Source organism: Gavialis gangeticus, unplaced genomic scaffold, assembly GCF_001723915.1.
Source record: "Gavialis gangeticus isolate Ggan-Ray unplaced genomic scaffold, GavGan_comp1, whole genome shotgun sequence".
NCBI lineage: Eukaryota > Metazoa > Chordata > Crocodylia > Gavialidae > Gavialis > Gavialis gangeticus.
In genome coordinates, this window is record NW_017729022.1 from 44,546,528 (window position 1) to 44,563,652 (window position 17,125).

Consider the following 17,125-nt stretch of genomic DNA (forward strand, 5'->3'; position numbering starts at 1 on the left):
CACTGCACTGCACTGCACTGCACTGCACTGCACTGCACTGCACTGCACTGCACTGCACTGCACTGCACTGCACTGCACTGCACTGCACTGCACTGCACTGCACTGCACTGCACTGCACTGCACTGCACTGCACTGCACTGCACTGCACTGCACTGCACTGCACTGCACTGCACTGCACTGCACTGCACTGCACTGCACTGCACTGCACTGCACTGCACTGCACTGCACTGCACTGCACTGCACTGCACTGCACTGCACTGCACTGCACTGCACTGCACTGCACTGCACTGCACTGCACTGCACTGCACTGCACTGCACTGCACTGCACTGCACTGCACTGCACTGCACTGCACTGCACTGCACTGCACTGCACTGCACTGCACTGCACTGCACTGCACTGCACTGCACTGCACTGCACTGCACTGCACTGCACTGCACTGCACTGCACTGCACTGCAGCAGAGCTCCTGCTTCTCAGGCTGCTAGAGGGGACTAACTCTGGCCTCAGCCTTCTCTGTTTATGTAGGCCAGGCCCTGCCCCCTTCTGGTCAGCTGACCCAATCAGTTGCCTTGGCAACCCACCTGTGCTGCCCCTGGTGAGTGGCAGCTGAGCCTATATTCCTGTTCTCAGTAGCAGGCACCCTAGTGCCCTGCTACACACCTCAATCACTGTGACATATGCTGGGAGGACAATACAACAGTGCACAGGCAATCCAGGAAGTGTTTGGAGAGTGTTGGGGACAACTTCCTGGTGCAAGTGTTGGAGAGACCAACTAGGGGCAGTGCTCTTCTTGACCGTGCTCACAAACAGAGAAGAATTGGTGGGAGATGTAGAAGTGGATGGCAATTTGGGCAGCAGTGATATGATTGACAAAAGGATCTGACAAAAGGAAGAAGGGAGAGCAACAGAATAAGGACTCTGAACTTCAGAAAATCAGACTTTGACTCATTCAGGGAACTGATGGGCAGAATCCTCTGGGAGATCAGTCGGGGTGGGAAAGCAGTCTAGGACAGCTGGTTGTATTTTAAAGAAACGTTACTGAGAGAGCAGGAACAAGTCATCCCAACGTACAGGAAGAATAGCAAATAGAGCAGGTGACCAGCTTGGTTTAACAGGGGAATCTTCAGTGAGCTTAAACACAAAAAGGAAGCTTATAAGTGGAAGCTTGGACAGATGACTAAGGAGTATAAAAATAGTGCTTGAGCATGCAGGGATGAAATCAGAAAGGCCAAAGCACAACTGGACTTGCAGCTAGCAAGGAATGTGAAGGGTAACAAGAAGGGTTTCTACAAGTATGTAGCAACAAGAGAAAGGTCAGAGAAAATGTGGTTCCCTTACTGAATGGGGGAGGCAACCTAGTGACAGATGAGGAGGAAAATGTGGGAGGCACAATTCCTTTTAACTCAGTTTTCACATGCAAGGTCACAGCCCCCAGACTACTGCACCAGGCAGCACAGTTTGGTGAGAAGGTGAGCGGCCATCAGTGATGAAAGAACAGATTAGGGACTATTTGGAAAAGCGGGATGTGTACAAGTCCATGGAGTCAGATGCGTTGCATCCAAGGGTGCTGAGGGAGTTGGCTGATGTGACTGCAGAGCTGCTGGCCATTATCTTTGAAAACCTGTGGTAATCAGGGAAGGTCCCAGATAATTGGGAAAGGGCAAATATACTGTCCATCTTTAAGAAATGGAAAAAGGAGGATCCAAAAAATTACAGACCAGTCAGCCTCCCCTCAGTTCCCAGAAAAAATATGGAGCAGGTCCTCAAGGAACCTATTTCTAAGCACTTGCAGGAGAAGAAGTGATCAGCATGGATTCACTAAGGGCAAGTCATACCTGACCAAACTGATTGCCTTCTATGATGAGATGACTGGCTCTGTGGATGTGGGGAAAACAGTGAACATGATATACGTTGACTTTAGCAAGGCTTTTGATACAGTCTCCCACAGCATTTTTGCAAGCAAGCTAAGGAAGTATGGGTTGGATGAATGGATTGTAAGGTAGACAGAAAGTTGGCTGGATCATTGGGTTCAACAGATAATGATCAATGGCTCAATGTCTAGTTGGCAGCTGGTATCAAATGGAATACCCCAGGGGTTGGTCCTCGGGCCAGTTTTGTTCAATATTTTCATCAACGACCTAGAAGATGGTGCAGAGTTCACCCTCAGAAAATATGCGAATAACACAATGCTGGGCGGAAGAGTAGATATGCTGGAGGGGAGGGCTAGGATTCAGAGAAACCTCAACAGATTGGAGGACAGGGCCAAAAGAAATATCCTGAGGTTCAACAAGAACAAGTGAAAAGTCCTGCATTTAGGACAGAATAATCCGATGCACCGCTACAGGCTTAGGACCAACTGGCTAAGCAGCAGCTCTGCAGAAAAGGACCTGCAGGTTGCAGTGGACCATAAGATGGATGAGAGTCAGCAGTGTGTCTTTGTTGCCAAGAAGGCTAACAACAGCTGTAGCAGTGTTGCCAGAATATGAAGGGAAGTAATAATTCTGCTCTCTTCTGTACTGTTAAGGGCACACCTGGAATACTATATCCAGTTTTGGGCCCCCCACTACAGAAATGATGTGGACAAGTTGGAGAGAGTCCAGCAGAGGGCAATGAAAATGGTGAGGGGGCTAGGACACATGACTTCTGAGGAGAGGCTGATGGAACTGGGCGTACTTAGTATGAAGAAGAGAAGACGGGGGGGAGATTTGATAGCAGCATTTAACTACCTTAAGTGTGATTCCAAAGAGGATGAAGCTAAACTGTTCTCAGTGGTGGCAGAGGACAGCCACAAGGAACAATGGTCTCAAGTTGCAGCAAGGGAAGTTTAGGTTGGATATTAAGAAAAACTCTCTCACTTGGAGGATGCTGAAGTAATGAAATGCGTTATCTAGAAAGGCAGTGGAATCTCCATCCTTGGTGGTTTTTAAGGCCTGGCTCAACAAAGCCCTGGCTGGAATGATCTAGTTGGGGTTGGTCCTGCTCTGAGCAAGGGGTTGGACTAGATAACCTCCTGCAGCTTCTTTCAACCCTAATTGTTTATGATTCCACAATACAATCTAATCTGTAAAAAATAACTTTGTATTCTTTGGGAATTCAAATTCAGTAGTTTTGCCTACAAAGTCTGAATTCTTGTCTGTAACTTCAGTTCTATACATGTTGATCCCACTCTTGAAAGCCAGACCAAACTCCATTAGAAGAAATATAAGTTTGTCCTTGGGAGGGTTTGAGAAAGAATTTATCATTTTCCCCAGAAACAGTCCATCTTCCAGAAACCATTGAGTAAGAGAGAAATCATTGGTAAGAGGTATTTGCTTCAGATGTTCTCCTAAAACACCCAGCCTGGAAAAAACTTAAGTGAAGTCAAGAAAGAAAAGATGAGCACTTAAAGATGACCTGGATGCAGGCTGCAACAGTAGAACTTTGTTCTGCCTGCAAATGAGTGAGATTTGACATGTATGTAATGGAATATTAAAAATGCCTTGTGGACCCTTCTTCCATACGATGCCCCAGTGTGGACTGCTGGTGACATTACGTCTAGCCAAGAACAATAAATAATTGTAGCTGGCTGTTTTTTTCATTGCAATTCCTAACTACTGTATATAGTCTATCTAGGATCTTAACATTTTCTAGTGGTTATCAGTGTAATTTCTAAGTGCTAACGACCGGATCCAAGAGTGTACTTAAATTGTATTTTATGCACATAAGTGCCATTTAGAAGTCTATGTTCAAGTAGGTGATTTCCAGAAGTCATTTGCCACTGGGAGGCCATAGGTTGGTAGTTTGTCCACCAGTATGGGTTTCTTGGATGCTTAAATTCTACTACTTCTGACCCAGAGGTGCCACCATCTTGGCATTTATAGACTGAAAAAGACCATTTGGGACTCACCAATAGTACATCCCTCCACTCAAGATCAAAGCTAACACACACAGACAGCAGTTAGCTCAACATATGGCATAGTAGTCACAAGATAAGCCCACAAGATTTTAAATGGGAATCCAGAATGTTAAAAAGACCACCTGTCTGGATGTTCTTTGCAACAGAAAATGACCTCTATTATTTGTCTGTGGTCAAAAACAAGTGAAAAATAAAAGCTGATATTTTTGAGGTGTGCTTTGAGTCTATCAAGGGGTGACTTGAGTCTAAAAAGGTTGAGAGCCATTGCAATAAACTCATTAGATATAATAAGGAAAAAAAATTGAGATCAGGGACCAGAAACTGGAGAGTGCCCTCATTACTGGGCTGCAGATTCATTCTCCCTTCTGATTTCTCTCTCTCTCTGACTCACAAATTCCACACTTACTTTTCAGAGAAGCAAAACTTCATCAGGAGAGGAGAGTTGACCAGGTCATTAGCCGACTGATAAAGATACTCCCAGGTGGGACATCTGGGTTTGAACTCCCTGAGGCTGCTGAAGGCCAACTACCTGGCCTGTACTACAACCTAAGAATATGCCATAAGTGCTAGGATATTATATAAAAGGTTGTACTGCTACCTCTGATTGTATTTTAAAAGTGAAGAGCAAGTCAGTCATACATGATTTAGACACCTACAGGAAGGGATCTCTCCTTGGAAGAAGAGAGGGATTTCACATATATCCTCTTGTCAGAATTTTCTATCCTTAAGTGTCCCCCACTCAATGTAATAGTGCTTCTGAATCCTGTTGTGAGGCACTTAAGTCTCCTCTTTCATTATAGGTACCAACGTTAAATTTGTGACTTCTACTTTGGGGCACGGGTGCATAAAAGTTAGGTGGCACGTGGGTGATCCAGCTTCAAATTCCTGTCCTGAATCTACTCTGTGTTCTGGCTGCCTAGATATAGTGCTACTCTGGCACGGCTGTCTCTAGCTTTGTGTATGTGTTGGGGGAAGGAACTTACAAAACCTCTTTGTTTTTTTTGGAGCAGAACAGAAAAATCTGTATAATTTTTGCTGGATGGGAAAACTACTTTCATCCCAGTTGTAATCTCAAACAATGCAAAGGCGGATGAATTCTTGTTTATATATTGACTTGTGGCTACTTATGCAAAAATATTTGTCCCATTTCTTGACCGTACATATCTTCCGCCCTTCAAACTGAAAACTAAATCATTTGGATCAGTAATGTGAGAAGAGCAGCCAGCACTGGATGACAGAAATGGAAAAATTGTTTTGTTCTTCTGATATTAAGATGAAAAACACAGATGGAATGGATGATTTTAGATGTTGTTTTAGAAAGTCTACCTGATGAGCTATGCACATGTGGTGCTACAGTAAGCAAATACTGTTTATAATTACAACCAATTGGTGTGCATGAGTGGTTAACCGGTGAATCAGGGCTATACAATGAATAGCCTCTAAAATACATCCTGTAAAATTGCACCATAATGTGCCTTCAAATAATACTGTATACTCCGTAGGGAAAAAAAAAGCACTGTATTGCCTTGACTTCCAGATCACGTACTATAGTTAAGCCCTGCAAAGACCTCTGGCAGTACCATTATGCTGTTGGGAGTCAACACACATGTCTGCATGCTGAAGACTTTTCAGGAACAGTAAGAAATTGAAGGATTTTTCTACAAAACAAAATCCTTAAATGTATTTGACTTCTTATACACAATCACTGAGCATTGCAAACAAGACATGACAGTCATACAGTACATCCAAAGATAGGCAGCATTTAAAACATAACAGGCTTCATTGTTCACTTGTGGGGCATATAACTGAGCTGTTATTGAGCACATCACCTTTGGTATAACTGTTAGCTATGGAAATTCCTAACACCATGACTGAAGAAAGCTGTATGACAACCCTAGTAACATAGTTGCAACTCCTTTACTAACTTGGATCTGAGATCATATTTAACCTCACTGAAAATATTGTAATTCTTCATCTAAATAGGCCTTCTATAAGCATGTGTCTAGTATGCTTTAGCATATCTATTTGAAAGTCTAAATTACTGAGAAAATATTTTTACTCACTGCTACTAGGTGGTAAAAAAAGTCCATTTATATTACGTGGTTTGCTATGATGAAAGATGCAACTGATCCTCACGCAGCCTAAAGGCTGAGTTTCCCAGAAACATGAGATATTGTTGTATTTTTGCTATAAAAAAAGAGTTTTCAGACATCATTATATGAACCAACTACAAACAAATAGGGCAATGATTAAAAACAATATGGGTTAAAAAGAAAGAGTATATTTTTCTGAAGGCTAGCACTCCATGGGCGCCTATACAGGTGCAACAAGGCTGCTCTGACATGCTGTAATTACAGTACGTTGGAGTGCTAATTGCTGTACTCCAAGAGATTTCAGCGTCTCATGTATCAGCATCCCCAGACTGAAAAATGGCATTCAGGGTGCCTTAACTAAAGCTTGTTCAAGGAGCTTTAGTTCAAGCACCCCCATTTTTCAGTGTGGGGAAACTGATACATGAGATGCTCCAGGTGCTTTAATTAGAGTGGTTCTTGGAACTGCTCTAATTAAAGCCCTCACTCCCCGGAGCACGTGTATAAACACCCCATGACTAATAATAAATGAGTATATACAGGCTTGGGGAGGCGGTTCATTTTGATGGCTAAAATTGATGTTTATTTTTAAGCATTTGTTTCAATTTTTATCAATTGAAAGTGTCAGGATTGCCCCTTATTTTGCGCAATTTTTTTTTTTATTGATTTAGTGCCCCCCCACACACACAAACTGTGACTGCTGCAGAAGCTGGGGGCCATGCCAGTAAAGCTGTTCAGGGAGTGGGGGTTGGAGGTGTAGGGCTGGTAGCGGCTGGGAGCCCAATGCCACCAGGCCCTCACTCTGCACAGGTCTCAGCCAGGCCAGGGGCCGAACACCCAGGGAGCCTGGCCCAGCCTGGCCTCTGTGGGAGTTTGGCCCCTGCTGCAGTCACACAGGGGCTGGGCCAGGCTCTGAAGGGCTAGGAACAGACTTTCAAAAAGCCTGAGCCTGAATTGATCCAATCTTTGCACGTTAATCTAACCTGCCTAGGCTGAATCAGTCTGTAACCGTAAAGACATCCCCTCTGGACTGAAGAAATGCAGGCACATGCCTGCAGTGGCTCAGGCTAGAAGCTGGGGGATGCTAGAGCAGCCCTCCCTTCGCTTCCATTGCACTGAGCTAAGGTGGGGTGTGGCCAGGCCCTAGCAGGATGCTTTAATTAGGGAGGGGTCCCCCCCTTGCTGGTCAGCAAGGGAGCCAGCAGGGATTTACACAGCATACTTAGGAGGGAGTTACACAGGGAGCATTTATCAGCTCATAAGCGAAACAAAAGTATTTCTCATTAGTTCAAGCTCTTCTTAAACAACTGTTTCCAAGGAAGGAATGGAGGGACATTACCAACTGCCTGTTGATTAACTCAAAAAAGCACTAAGCAGACACTGTGCTTCCTGCCTTTGCTCTTTCTCCCACAGCAGAGACCATAGCCAGCATGTGGTATGCTAGCTAACGCTGAGAGGTGTCTGCATAAGGCAGAGCAGAGTGGGGAACCCCTGCTTGACTAGGGAGTGGGGAGAGGGGGAGCAGGAGGAAGCCAGGCAGACCCTGCTGTGTCTGCAGTCTCTGCCAGAACTCCAGCAAGGGAGAAGCCAGCTCAGCTGGGCTGGAGCAGAGAGCAGAGCGCTGCCCAGCAAAACATCTGGGATTCTGGGGGTCTCTGATTTAATTTAAATCAGGAAGGCATCTGGGATAGACACTGCATAAACTGGTTTGACACAAATCAGTTAAGTCTGATACTACATTCAACCAGGATTATCTTAAACTGGTTTCAGCCATTTTCAAACTGGTTTATGTGCACTGAACTTCTGTTCTGGTTACAGGTTTAAACCAGTTTCTGATCACTTAAACCTGTTTATGTGTAATGTCTGTCCCTAGCCCAGTTTTTTGGCCCCTGCCCTGATTACTCAGGGGCTAAGCTCTGTGGGAGTTTGGTTCCTGCCTCAGCTGGGACTTGGGCACAGCAAGTGGCTGGCAGTACTGAGTTCCTAGCTGCTACCAGCTCTGCCCTTCCAACCCCTTCTCCTACCACAGCCTTACTGGCAGGGCCCCTAGCTCCTGCAGTGGAATATTCTCACACACAGTGCCCCCTGCCCCAAATTTCCTTACTTCCATCACAGATTTTTTTAAATTTCTCTTTTATGTAAAATGTGATGATTACCAATTAACAATGGAATTATTTTCTGTTGGTCTGTGAATGTCAGGTGAAATTAATGTTTATTGATATCTATCAATAAAAATCAAATCCTGCCAAGCCTAAGTATATATAGGTTTTAAAGCATGCAGTACTTTAAAAACAAACAACCATATACACACACAACATCTTTCATCTGGTTGCCAGAATAATTTCTGTTTGATCTTGGTGCTAGATGGGAGGTTAGCAGAGGTGAAAGCCACTTTCCCTTAAGAGTATGTACTTTAGAACTTCCAACATTTTACCTTTATTTCCATATGTCTAAATCCACAAAGTTGATGTGAACATCTTCCCTCTCTCCATAATGAACAGACAGTATCACTACCAAGGGCTTTTTCACAATGACGGAAGTGGCACTTTGAACCCTGAAAGGTAATAGAGATGATTCTAAAAACCGTATCATCCACTTGCATCAGCAGTTGCTTTATTTGTGATTCTCTTATTAAAATTGTTTGTATTAATGAGAAAGTAGAGCATACCCTGGTCCGTGTAGCACACCATTATTGTTCTCTGAAACACCTGTAAATTATGGAAAAGATTTAGGACCTGATTCACTGACATTAGTAAAGTTACACAAGGCTCAATTCTGTACTTAACTACACAGATGTAAAACCCAAGTCAATGGGAATCACAATTGTGCAAATGAGGGCAGAAATGAGCCCATTGGTCTCAAGCAACTAATAAATGGTACCACAAATGGAAGAAATTTCAGGCCTATATGATAATTGTTCTGCCCAGTTTAATGTGAAGTAACTCAAAAGATCGGGTTACAATTTTGGAAGGCTATTCTATAATCTACTGGATAGTACTGTTTTCTTTATATTCAACCAAATTTTTCTCTTGTCCAGTTTTATCTTATTATTCCTATTGATATCCTGTTAGAGATCTTGAAATAGTTTTTCTCCCTCCTCATTGTTTCTACATACTTGAGATTCTTGCAAATGTCATCAGAACTCTCCCTTAATAATCATGCAACAAAGCCATATAGATTTTTATTCATGTCCCTGTTCACCACTGTGTAAGAGCTACACAGATGAAGGTTGTAGGGGCTGATATATAATCCATAAGGAGATGGCTGCAGCTTCCTGTACCCCAGCCTCTGACTCACAGAGGAAGAGCAAGTGGTAGGTGTCATGCTCTAATATTGTCACTGATATAAACTCCATAATAGGGTTTATGAAAGCAAGCACAAAGTAATTCAGTTTAACTATATCCCCACTCCCCACACCCTATCCCCAAGTCAACTGCGGATATATTTGTTTCTTCCCCCTTTGCAGTGGGAATGTTGCAGGGGAGGTAGGTAGGGGGAGGGTAGCTGATATTAAACAGCACAAAATTAATTTAGAACATGGAGAATCCTGTCCTTAATCTTTTCCTAAAAATTAATGATTCCAGGCTTTTAATTTTGTTTGCTTTTTTTAATTCCATTCATTTGGGCAACTCTGGTTCTGAGTGGTTCACCATAACATGCATTACTTTAGGTCAGGGTAATAAAGATTGAGGCTGAATACCTCCTGTGTAGCCATTTTACCCAGCCCACAGGGCTTCCAGAGTGGCTGGGATTCAGAGGTAGGGTGTGCAGAGGCGAGGCCTGCTGCTGAATTCTCTGCTATGGAGGCCCATTGGAGATATATGTCAGCAGTAGGAAAGATGTGTTAGTCCCTGCGCTGCTGACATTCACCCTACAGCCACCACCAGGACTGGACCTAGCTCAGGGGCCCATGTGAGTTTCACAACCCCGCTCTAAACGTATTTTCACTACAGATGAAGAGTCACTTGTGTCAGCTAGCTTTCGTCCACAAAAACTTCCAGAGCACAAAAATAGAGATGTTTGAGAATTACTGGCACAAGATTTTTCATTGGAAAATATCAATTCAGCAAGAAAGGCTTCTTAGCTACAAAACAGAATTACTGGTCAAAATAAAAAAAGAATATCTACTAGAATAGTTAATAGTCCACTGCAGATGACACTCACCTGAGAATGAAGAAGACTCAAGTTCAAGATATGAGTGAGTTAGGCACAGCAGAGGCTTGATCAATGGTTTCTCAAATACCAGGTAAGCAACCAGGCTATTGGCTATTCTAAAGCAGTTTAACCTCAGATTTTTCATTAAGAAAATCCCATGTTTTCCTTCAATGCAGAATAAGAATTTTTCTGAAATCTCAAGTTTTATAGTATATAAAAGATTTTTTTTCCCCCAACCAGCACCAGGTAATTATAAACAGACCCATGAGTGCTGTTTCTACAAGGTATTACTTTTGGAATAAAATCACTACTGCTGGTAACTTATTAGGGAGAGAAGGATACTTAATCACTCAGTAAGGCTCTAACATTGCAAACAGATGCATAGCATAAACCCCTTACCACTCCTTTGACTTTCCCATAGTCATTCTTACACATAATTCTTCAATGGGTAATAGCATCTACAATGTTGTCATTTCAAGAAATGAGTGAGGCAGAAAGACACAAGTAGCTGGTTTATTAAAACCAGACAAAATGCCCTTTACCTAATAAGTTTATAAATGTTGTTTCCTTTGGGTTGTGTAAGTGTTGTTTTAATTAAAACACCCATGAGGAATAGTCTTCAGGTAGCATTTACAAAAATGCACTCTACAAAAGAGGTGCATGTTATTTATTAATTTAACTCAATGAGTTAATGATATAAGGTGAGACATAATGAGCTCAAGGTTTGAAGTTCATGGCAGAGACTAGTTCCCAACATCTCTGACAATCAGTTTCTGTCTGTACATCAAATATACCTATATGGACACATGCACAAGTTATACACATTGGTATATGAAAAAGGTCATAATTTATACTATAAACTCATCCTTACAATCAAGGATGGAAACCACTGTAAATTTTGCAATATTTACCTTTATGCAGGTGGAATAAAAATAGAAATAGCAGTCATTTCCAACTTCTGCCATTTTCACGTTTTGTGCTTGTATTCCACTGTCTTTATATGAATAGTGTATAATCGTAAAAGTAAGAACCATCAATGAGAATGGAAAGAAAACTCCTTTTTCTGAAAACAGTGGTTTTCAGGATCTAAGGATATTTCCTTTTAAAATAATAATAATTGCTGGTGTGTCTCAAAATTATACTTAAACTAATTTATAAATCAGACGGTACCTTCTCCAGGTTTGCTCAAGCGTTGAAACACTGAAAATGGTTGCTAGTCAGTGCACAGATTCAAACTTCCAGAATCTCTCCCATTGTTACAATAGTTCTTATGACATCACCACAAATGAGATCACCTGACCCTTCAGATTCTGACTGCTCACTTACTTTCATTGCCCTTGCATAAAATAGAGAAAATAAAGTAATTCCAACTAGTCCGTTACACTGGTGTTTTCTCTGACATAACAGAGAATGGGAAACAAGTTAACGTAGCACGTTGAAACAACTGTTTGATGAAAGAACAATAGTCCTGAAAGGCATCAGGACACAAAGCTATGTCTCTTATTTTGTCACATTTTTAACTGAATTCCTTTCTCCATGCTGAATGTTTTGAGGGGGGACAGGCATTTTCCTCTTTAAGTAAAAATCCTTGCAGCTTCTAGCCACTAACCTGTTGGCTGAGGATTGCTTTTTCTTGTTCCCATCATTTCTACTTCTGCAAAAAAGTATTGGACTCCACCTGAGATCATGCAGGGAGATTAATAATTTACCCTCTTTACCCAGATCCTTGACAACTTGCCCAGTAATGATCAGGTCAAATCAGGATGCAAATAAGGGTTTAATCCATCTTAGCACCGAGGCATGTTTTATTTTGTCAGGAACTTCAAGTGAAAGGAATTCCTTTGTGCTTTTTGACATCAAGGCCTGTGAAAATCAGCCTTTTAGACTCAAGGCACCCCTTGTTAGACGCAAAGCGCGGCAACCCTTGCTACACTCAACAGACGCTTGGAAAATGCCAACTCTGCGCTTCCTCTGATTCTTTTTGACTAGGGGGGTTCCCCCTGCATTCTTGTTGCACAGGTCTCAGGAAGACCCTGGGCCTTCCAAAATGCTTTCCCCTCTCTAGATGTCAATGGGAACCCACTGGGGTTTTGGCATGAATGAACGGCAGGCACTGGGCCCGCATGAGAGTGCCCACCCTGCCAGGGAGTGAGACACAAAGCAAGCTCTGCTACCTAAGTGCACCTGGCAGTTAGACAGCCTCCTACCGTTTTAGGCTGGGCATAAGGAAAAACTTCTTTACTGTCTGAGCCCCCAAGGCCTGGAAGAGACTCCCCCCTGAGCAGCATTCCCTCTAAGCTGTGTGACATGCGTGGCTGCACAGGCACGCTCATGCCATGCTGCCATATGCCTGCACGCATCATACAGCTTAGGGAACACTGCCCCAGATGTGGTGCAAGCACTTAGTCTGACCACTTTTAAGGAACATTTGGATGCCTAACCTGCTGGGATCCTTTGACTCCAGCTGATTTCCTGCCCCTTGGGCAGGGGGCTGGACCTGCTGATCTTGTGAGGTCCCTTCCAGCCCTAATGTCTATGAATCTATGACACCTCCAGGGAAGGAATACTACCTGATCTACACATCAAAGAGCTACTCAGCCCCGCTCACAAAGACACTCTCATGGACCCAGAGGGAGACAGCCTTCCATCTTCAGCTCCCTCTGTAGAAAAATGAAGTTTATTTCCTACCTACAGGGATTTTTCACCATCCTGTACCCTCTATTCTTTTCCCAGAGCCTGACGAAAGGACTTTGATCCTGAAAGCTTGCAGAGAAGGACAATTTTTCTTGGGATTTCCCGGTTGGTCTCCTAAAAGGTATCCTTTTGGAACCGAGAGTTCGTTTTCTGTATGAAACCATGAATCTTTTTTGCATGACGGGGACTTAGGACGCTGCCTTTTACAACTCCTTCCCTAAAAAAGCCTCATTTTGATGAGGCCCCTTGTTTTGTTCTGGAAGCAAGGAGGGCCATGACGACACTGGAGAGGGTCATGGACCAGGTGATGAGTTGGCAGCACGTAGGGAGCATATCTATATCTATATCTATGTCTATATCTATGCACCCACGTGGAAAAAGTGGTGAGCAATGCGCAAGGATGCCTGCCGGTAACCATTGCCACTAGAAGCGGGGAGCCCATCTCGGGGCACCTGAGAGCACGGCCGCAACATCCCCCGACTGGCTCAGTGGGGGCGGGGCGGGAGGCGGGAGCCCCTCAGGCTCCGCCCCGCCGGACTCCATTTCCCAGCACACCGCGCGCGGGTGCGGGCTCGGGCGCTGCGGGAGCGGGGAGTCGCGGCCATGAGCCGCCTGGGCGCGGTGCAGCGGAAGGTGCCCTGCCTCTTCGTCACCCAGGTCAAGGAGGAGCCGTCGGCCAAGCGGGAGCGCCAGGTGCCGGCGGGGGGGAACTCGTCATGCGTGTCCGCTGGCTCGTGTGCCCCCCGCCCCACTGCACGCATGCGCACTGGGGAGGGGGCGGTGGCTGCTGCGGAGCTGGTGCCCGTAGGGAAGAGCGGCCTCGCTCCTGGGCGCTGCCCGGTGGCCCCGCGTCCCTCCCCGACACGGGCGTGGGGCCTGGGGTCGTGTCACGAGGAGGAGGCGGCGCCCGGCCCCGAGAGCTGAGGGCGGATGCAGAGTCTTCGAGGGTGCTTGTGGCACCGGTAGATACGTCTGCACCCCCTCCCCCTCCTCGGTCGGGCTGTGCAAGTGCGGGTTGCCAGCGCTGAACCCTTTCTGGGACATCTGCGGCCGGCCGGTGTGCCCGCCACACACCACACATGCGTGCCCACGCGCTCGTGTATTTCTGTTACAGATTGTGGTGCATAGATGTTAGGTCAGGAAGGCGTGGGCGACTGCGGTCTCCTGAGTGAGGGGGGCCCCCCGCAGAAGCTGACAGCAGCGTCGGCTGTCAGAGCAGAGCTGGCGAGTATCCACAGATGCCACCGGGCAAATGCTTGTTACTGTTACCCTAGTCCAGTGGGTTTTTTAAATGTATAAATCGGATTCAAATCGGATTTAATATTTATTTTAATGACTGTCCAATCACTTATCTCACGGGTGACTCTCTGAGGAGTCTCCTGGACATTTATATCTCATTCCTGGAGATCCAGGGCAGTCCCGAAGGGTTGGCAACCCTAACAGAAGTGCAGCTCCCAGCTGTAGCTTGGAAGGATTTTTGCCAAGCGTTCAGAGTTATCTCCGGACCAGACAGAAGTTCGCTGCTGGCTCCAGGGCGGAGGGGAATCTAGCTGTGGGCTGGGAGCCTGCAGCCAGGTTCCCGCAGCAGTGGTCAAGGCTCCCTGTCCTCAGAATGGGAGGAGGGAAGGCAGCAGAGGGAGTTGGTTCTTGGGGTGCCTTAGCTGGTGCTGACGGGTGGGGTGGGCGAATTGGGGCCTCCCCCACCTCAGCAAGGCTCCAATACATTCACCTTACCCTCCAGGGGGCTTGAAGGGGGCTGAAAAGCCCCCAGACTGAACTCCCTCCACTCCCTTTCCCCCCTCCCATTGTGAAAACAGTGACAGGCTGAGACCTCAGCAGATACAAATTATAAAACATGCTACATTTTGAAATGTCTTTATCTGATGCTTCATTCAATGAGAGGTCAGATTTTTACCCAGTCCTCCTTTTTGAAGCTGTCTGCAGTTGTTCACTTTCGCTTAGTCAGGGCTATGGACTGCTTTCTATGACCAGATCAGGTGAAAACTGTCATTTCTGTCTACACTCAGTCATAGAGAAGCTGGGCTGGAAGTGACCTCCAGGGATCAGCCCTATCCAAACCATCCCATACAAACCATCATCTAAACTTGACCTATGACTACCATCAACTTGGCAAGAAGATGCCCAGAGATTTTCAACAGGAGCCCATTGTTAGATGTCATCCACAGTATTATAAAGCCTCCTGGGCTGGTGCAATGTTTTGAATTCCCTTGCAGCAAAAAAGATGCTCTATTTCACCCCCACCCCCATGGTCTATTTCAATAAAAGACCAACAGTGAAGAAGCTGAGGGGTGCCTTGAGCCTAAGAATTTGAGAGCTACTGCTCTAAACGGAAGACTGCAGGTGCGGAGAAGGATTAGACACCTAATTAGGCAACATATTTTGAAAATAAAAGAGGATTAGACATGATATTTTGAAAATAGCTGTAATCAGAAACAGCCTTGTTGAAGCTATTTCTAGATGCCTTGTTAAACAAAAAACAGGATCAGGCTGACAAGGGCTTCTGGGTGTCTGTTCAGACTCCTTGGAACACTTACCTCTTTAAGGAAGAAAGGGTTTGGCTCAAGACCCCACAGTATCTTAACTGGTTCACAACATTTCTTTCTTTAATCGCCCCTTCTCACCCTAGTTTGTTTGTTGCCACCACCACCACCGTGTGTGATTGATAGGCCTTCCATAGTCAAACTGAAGCTTATGAGCAGTTAGTCTCTTGCTAAATGATGCATAGAATCTTTGTTGTCATGGTAATGCTGCGAAGGCATCTCTTGAAATTCTGTGGCACCTGCCTGGATCCCTTTTGCATTCTACGTGTACTTCAAAAAAAGGGGGAGCAGGTAGTCTCTAGAGATCAGTGAAGAAGAAAAGTGGGAAGTAATCTCGGCCATTTTTAAGGTGACTTCATTCTTTTATTTTGATCCATTTTTAAACTTGTGCTGTGCAGTGATATAGTCGCGTTCTTAGATAACAGTAGAAAATAGGAATAAAAGAAAAACAGGGTGCTGATTTATAGGCACTCCTAATCCCTACGATCAGTGTGGTAAGATGGTAATAGCTTATGAAAGACTGAATTTTAATTGATGTTTTTAATAAATGCTTCTTTCAGCCATTTAAAGTTTTGGCAACGGAGACTCTAACTCGAAAGGCAATAGATGCAGATATATACAATGCAATTCCGACTGAAAAGGTGGATGGAACCTGCTGTTATGTAACTACATATAAAGGTAATGGGGAAGAACTGTATAAGGACTTCTCACATTGACTAGTATTTCTGTATTGTGCATAATTTATCTTCCTTATATATTTTTATTGAAATCTTGGAGCTGGGAAACAGAAAAACCAAGCACAAAAACAGCTTTAGTAAAAATTATTATATAGATGCACTTATCTGTAAAATTGTTCTGGCTCTTAATTTAACACGTGAAATCAAAGCCAAGATAAATAGCGTGTTGTTAAGTTAATGAGGTAGCCAAAGAAAACTTTGAACTGGCTCTTCAGGGTGACATTTTGTATTCAGCTTATTACCTAATATTCTTGTAGAGGCTGTTTTATTTCCAGAGCTGTGAGAAAAGCTGTGGTTCAATGCATTGCTGTTGAAGCCTTGAAAATTCCTCTTATTCTTATATCTGCCTGAAAGAGTATTTCTAATCTGCATGAAACATGTATGCCCTGTGGCTTTTAAAAACATAACTAATAAACCAATTTATGCATAAAAGTAGATGAAATAATAGTCTGAATATAGTTGTTTAGATTTCTATACAATAAAATATCATAAATGTTAAATGTATATAGCTGCAGGACTACTTATTTTTTGGAGGCAGGAAAGAATGGAACATTTTGCCAATGGATAGCTTAACTATTATATTTTCACTTCAATGGTGTTCAGAACATTATTTCTGCTACTGCTTAATACAGTTTGTTTTCATATTGAAACTTCAGGGCAACCATACCTATGGGCGAGGTTGGATAGAAAACCCAACAAGCAAGCCGAGAAAAGGTTTAAAAAATTCCTGTATTCACTGGAAGACTCCAAAGGTTAGTGAGGACATTTCCTTTATTTCCCCTCACCCTTTTTTTTGTTAATAAACATGTTAAGGTAGGACAAACGCTTCTTATTAATCATAGTAGACTACAGTGTATCTGTCCCACTTACAAATTAGATAACTGTGTAACACAATACCAGTCCCAATTCATAGCTTTTACTTGCTTTATAATCCGGGATCTTGGTTTTCTTTAATAAAAAAATTGCAGATTCTCTGATAAAACACCCCATATA

General features: G+C 44.0%; 2 protein-coding genes across 4 annotated transcripts in view; one reads left to right on the forward strand and one right to left on the reverse strand.

The window, feature by feature from the left end:
- Positions 1-8,848, reverse strand: part of CUNH12orf50 (chromosome unknown C12orf50 homolog) — a 66,942-nt gene extending 58,094 nt beyond the window's left edge. Inside the window, exons 1-3 of the mRNA XM_019514825.1 lie at positions 8,654-8,848; positions 8,420-8,539; positions 5,959-6,082 (exon numbers count right to left, since the gene is read on the reverse strand). Of these exons, the coding sequence (XP_019370370.1) occupies positions 5,959-6,082; positions 8,420-8,431 (136 nt within the window). The 5' untranslated portion in view covers positions 8,432-8,539; positions 8,654-8,848. The remainder of the gene's footprint in view (positions 1-5,958; positions 6,083-8,419; positions 8,540-8,653) is intronic.
- A 4,522-nt stretch (positions 8,849-13,370) lies between these two features.
- Positions 13,371-17,125, forward strand: part of CUNH12orf29 (chromosome unknown C12orf29 homolog) — a 19,264-nt gene continuing 15,509 nt past the window's right edge. Inside the window, exons 1-3 of one of the 3 annotated variants that reach the window (XR_002096831.1) lie at positions 13,371-13,527; positions 15,956-16,073; positions 16,789-16,884. Coding sequence is in view for 2 of the 3 variants with exons in the window: in XM_019514833.1 (XP_019370378.1) it covers positions 13,438-13,527; positions 15,956-16,073; positions 16,789-16,884 (304 nt within the window). In the remaining variant the exon portion in view is untranslated. The remainder of the gene's footprint in view (positions 13,528-15,955; positions 16,074-16,788; positions 16,885-17,125) is intronic. The other 2 variants (XM_019514833.1, XM_019514834.1) reach the window with 2 other exon arrangements.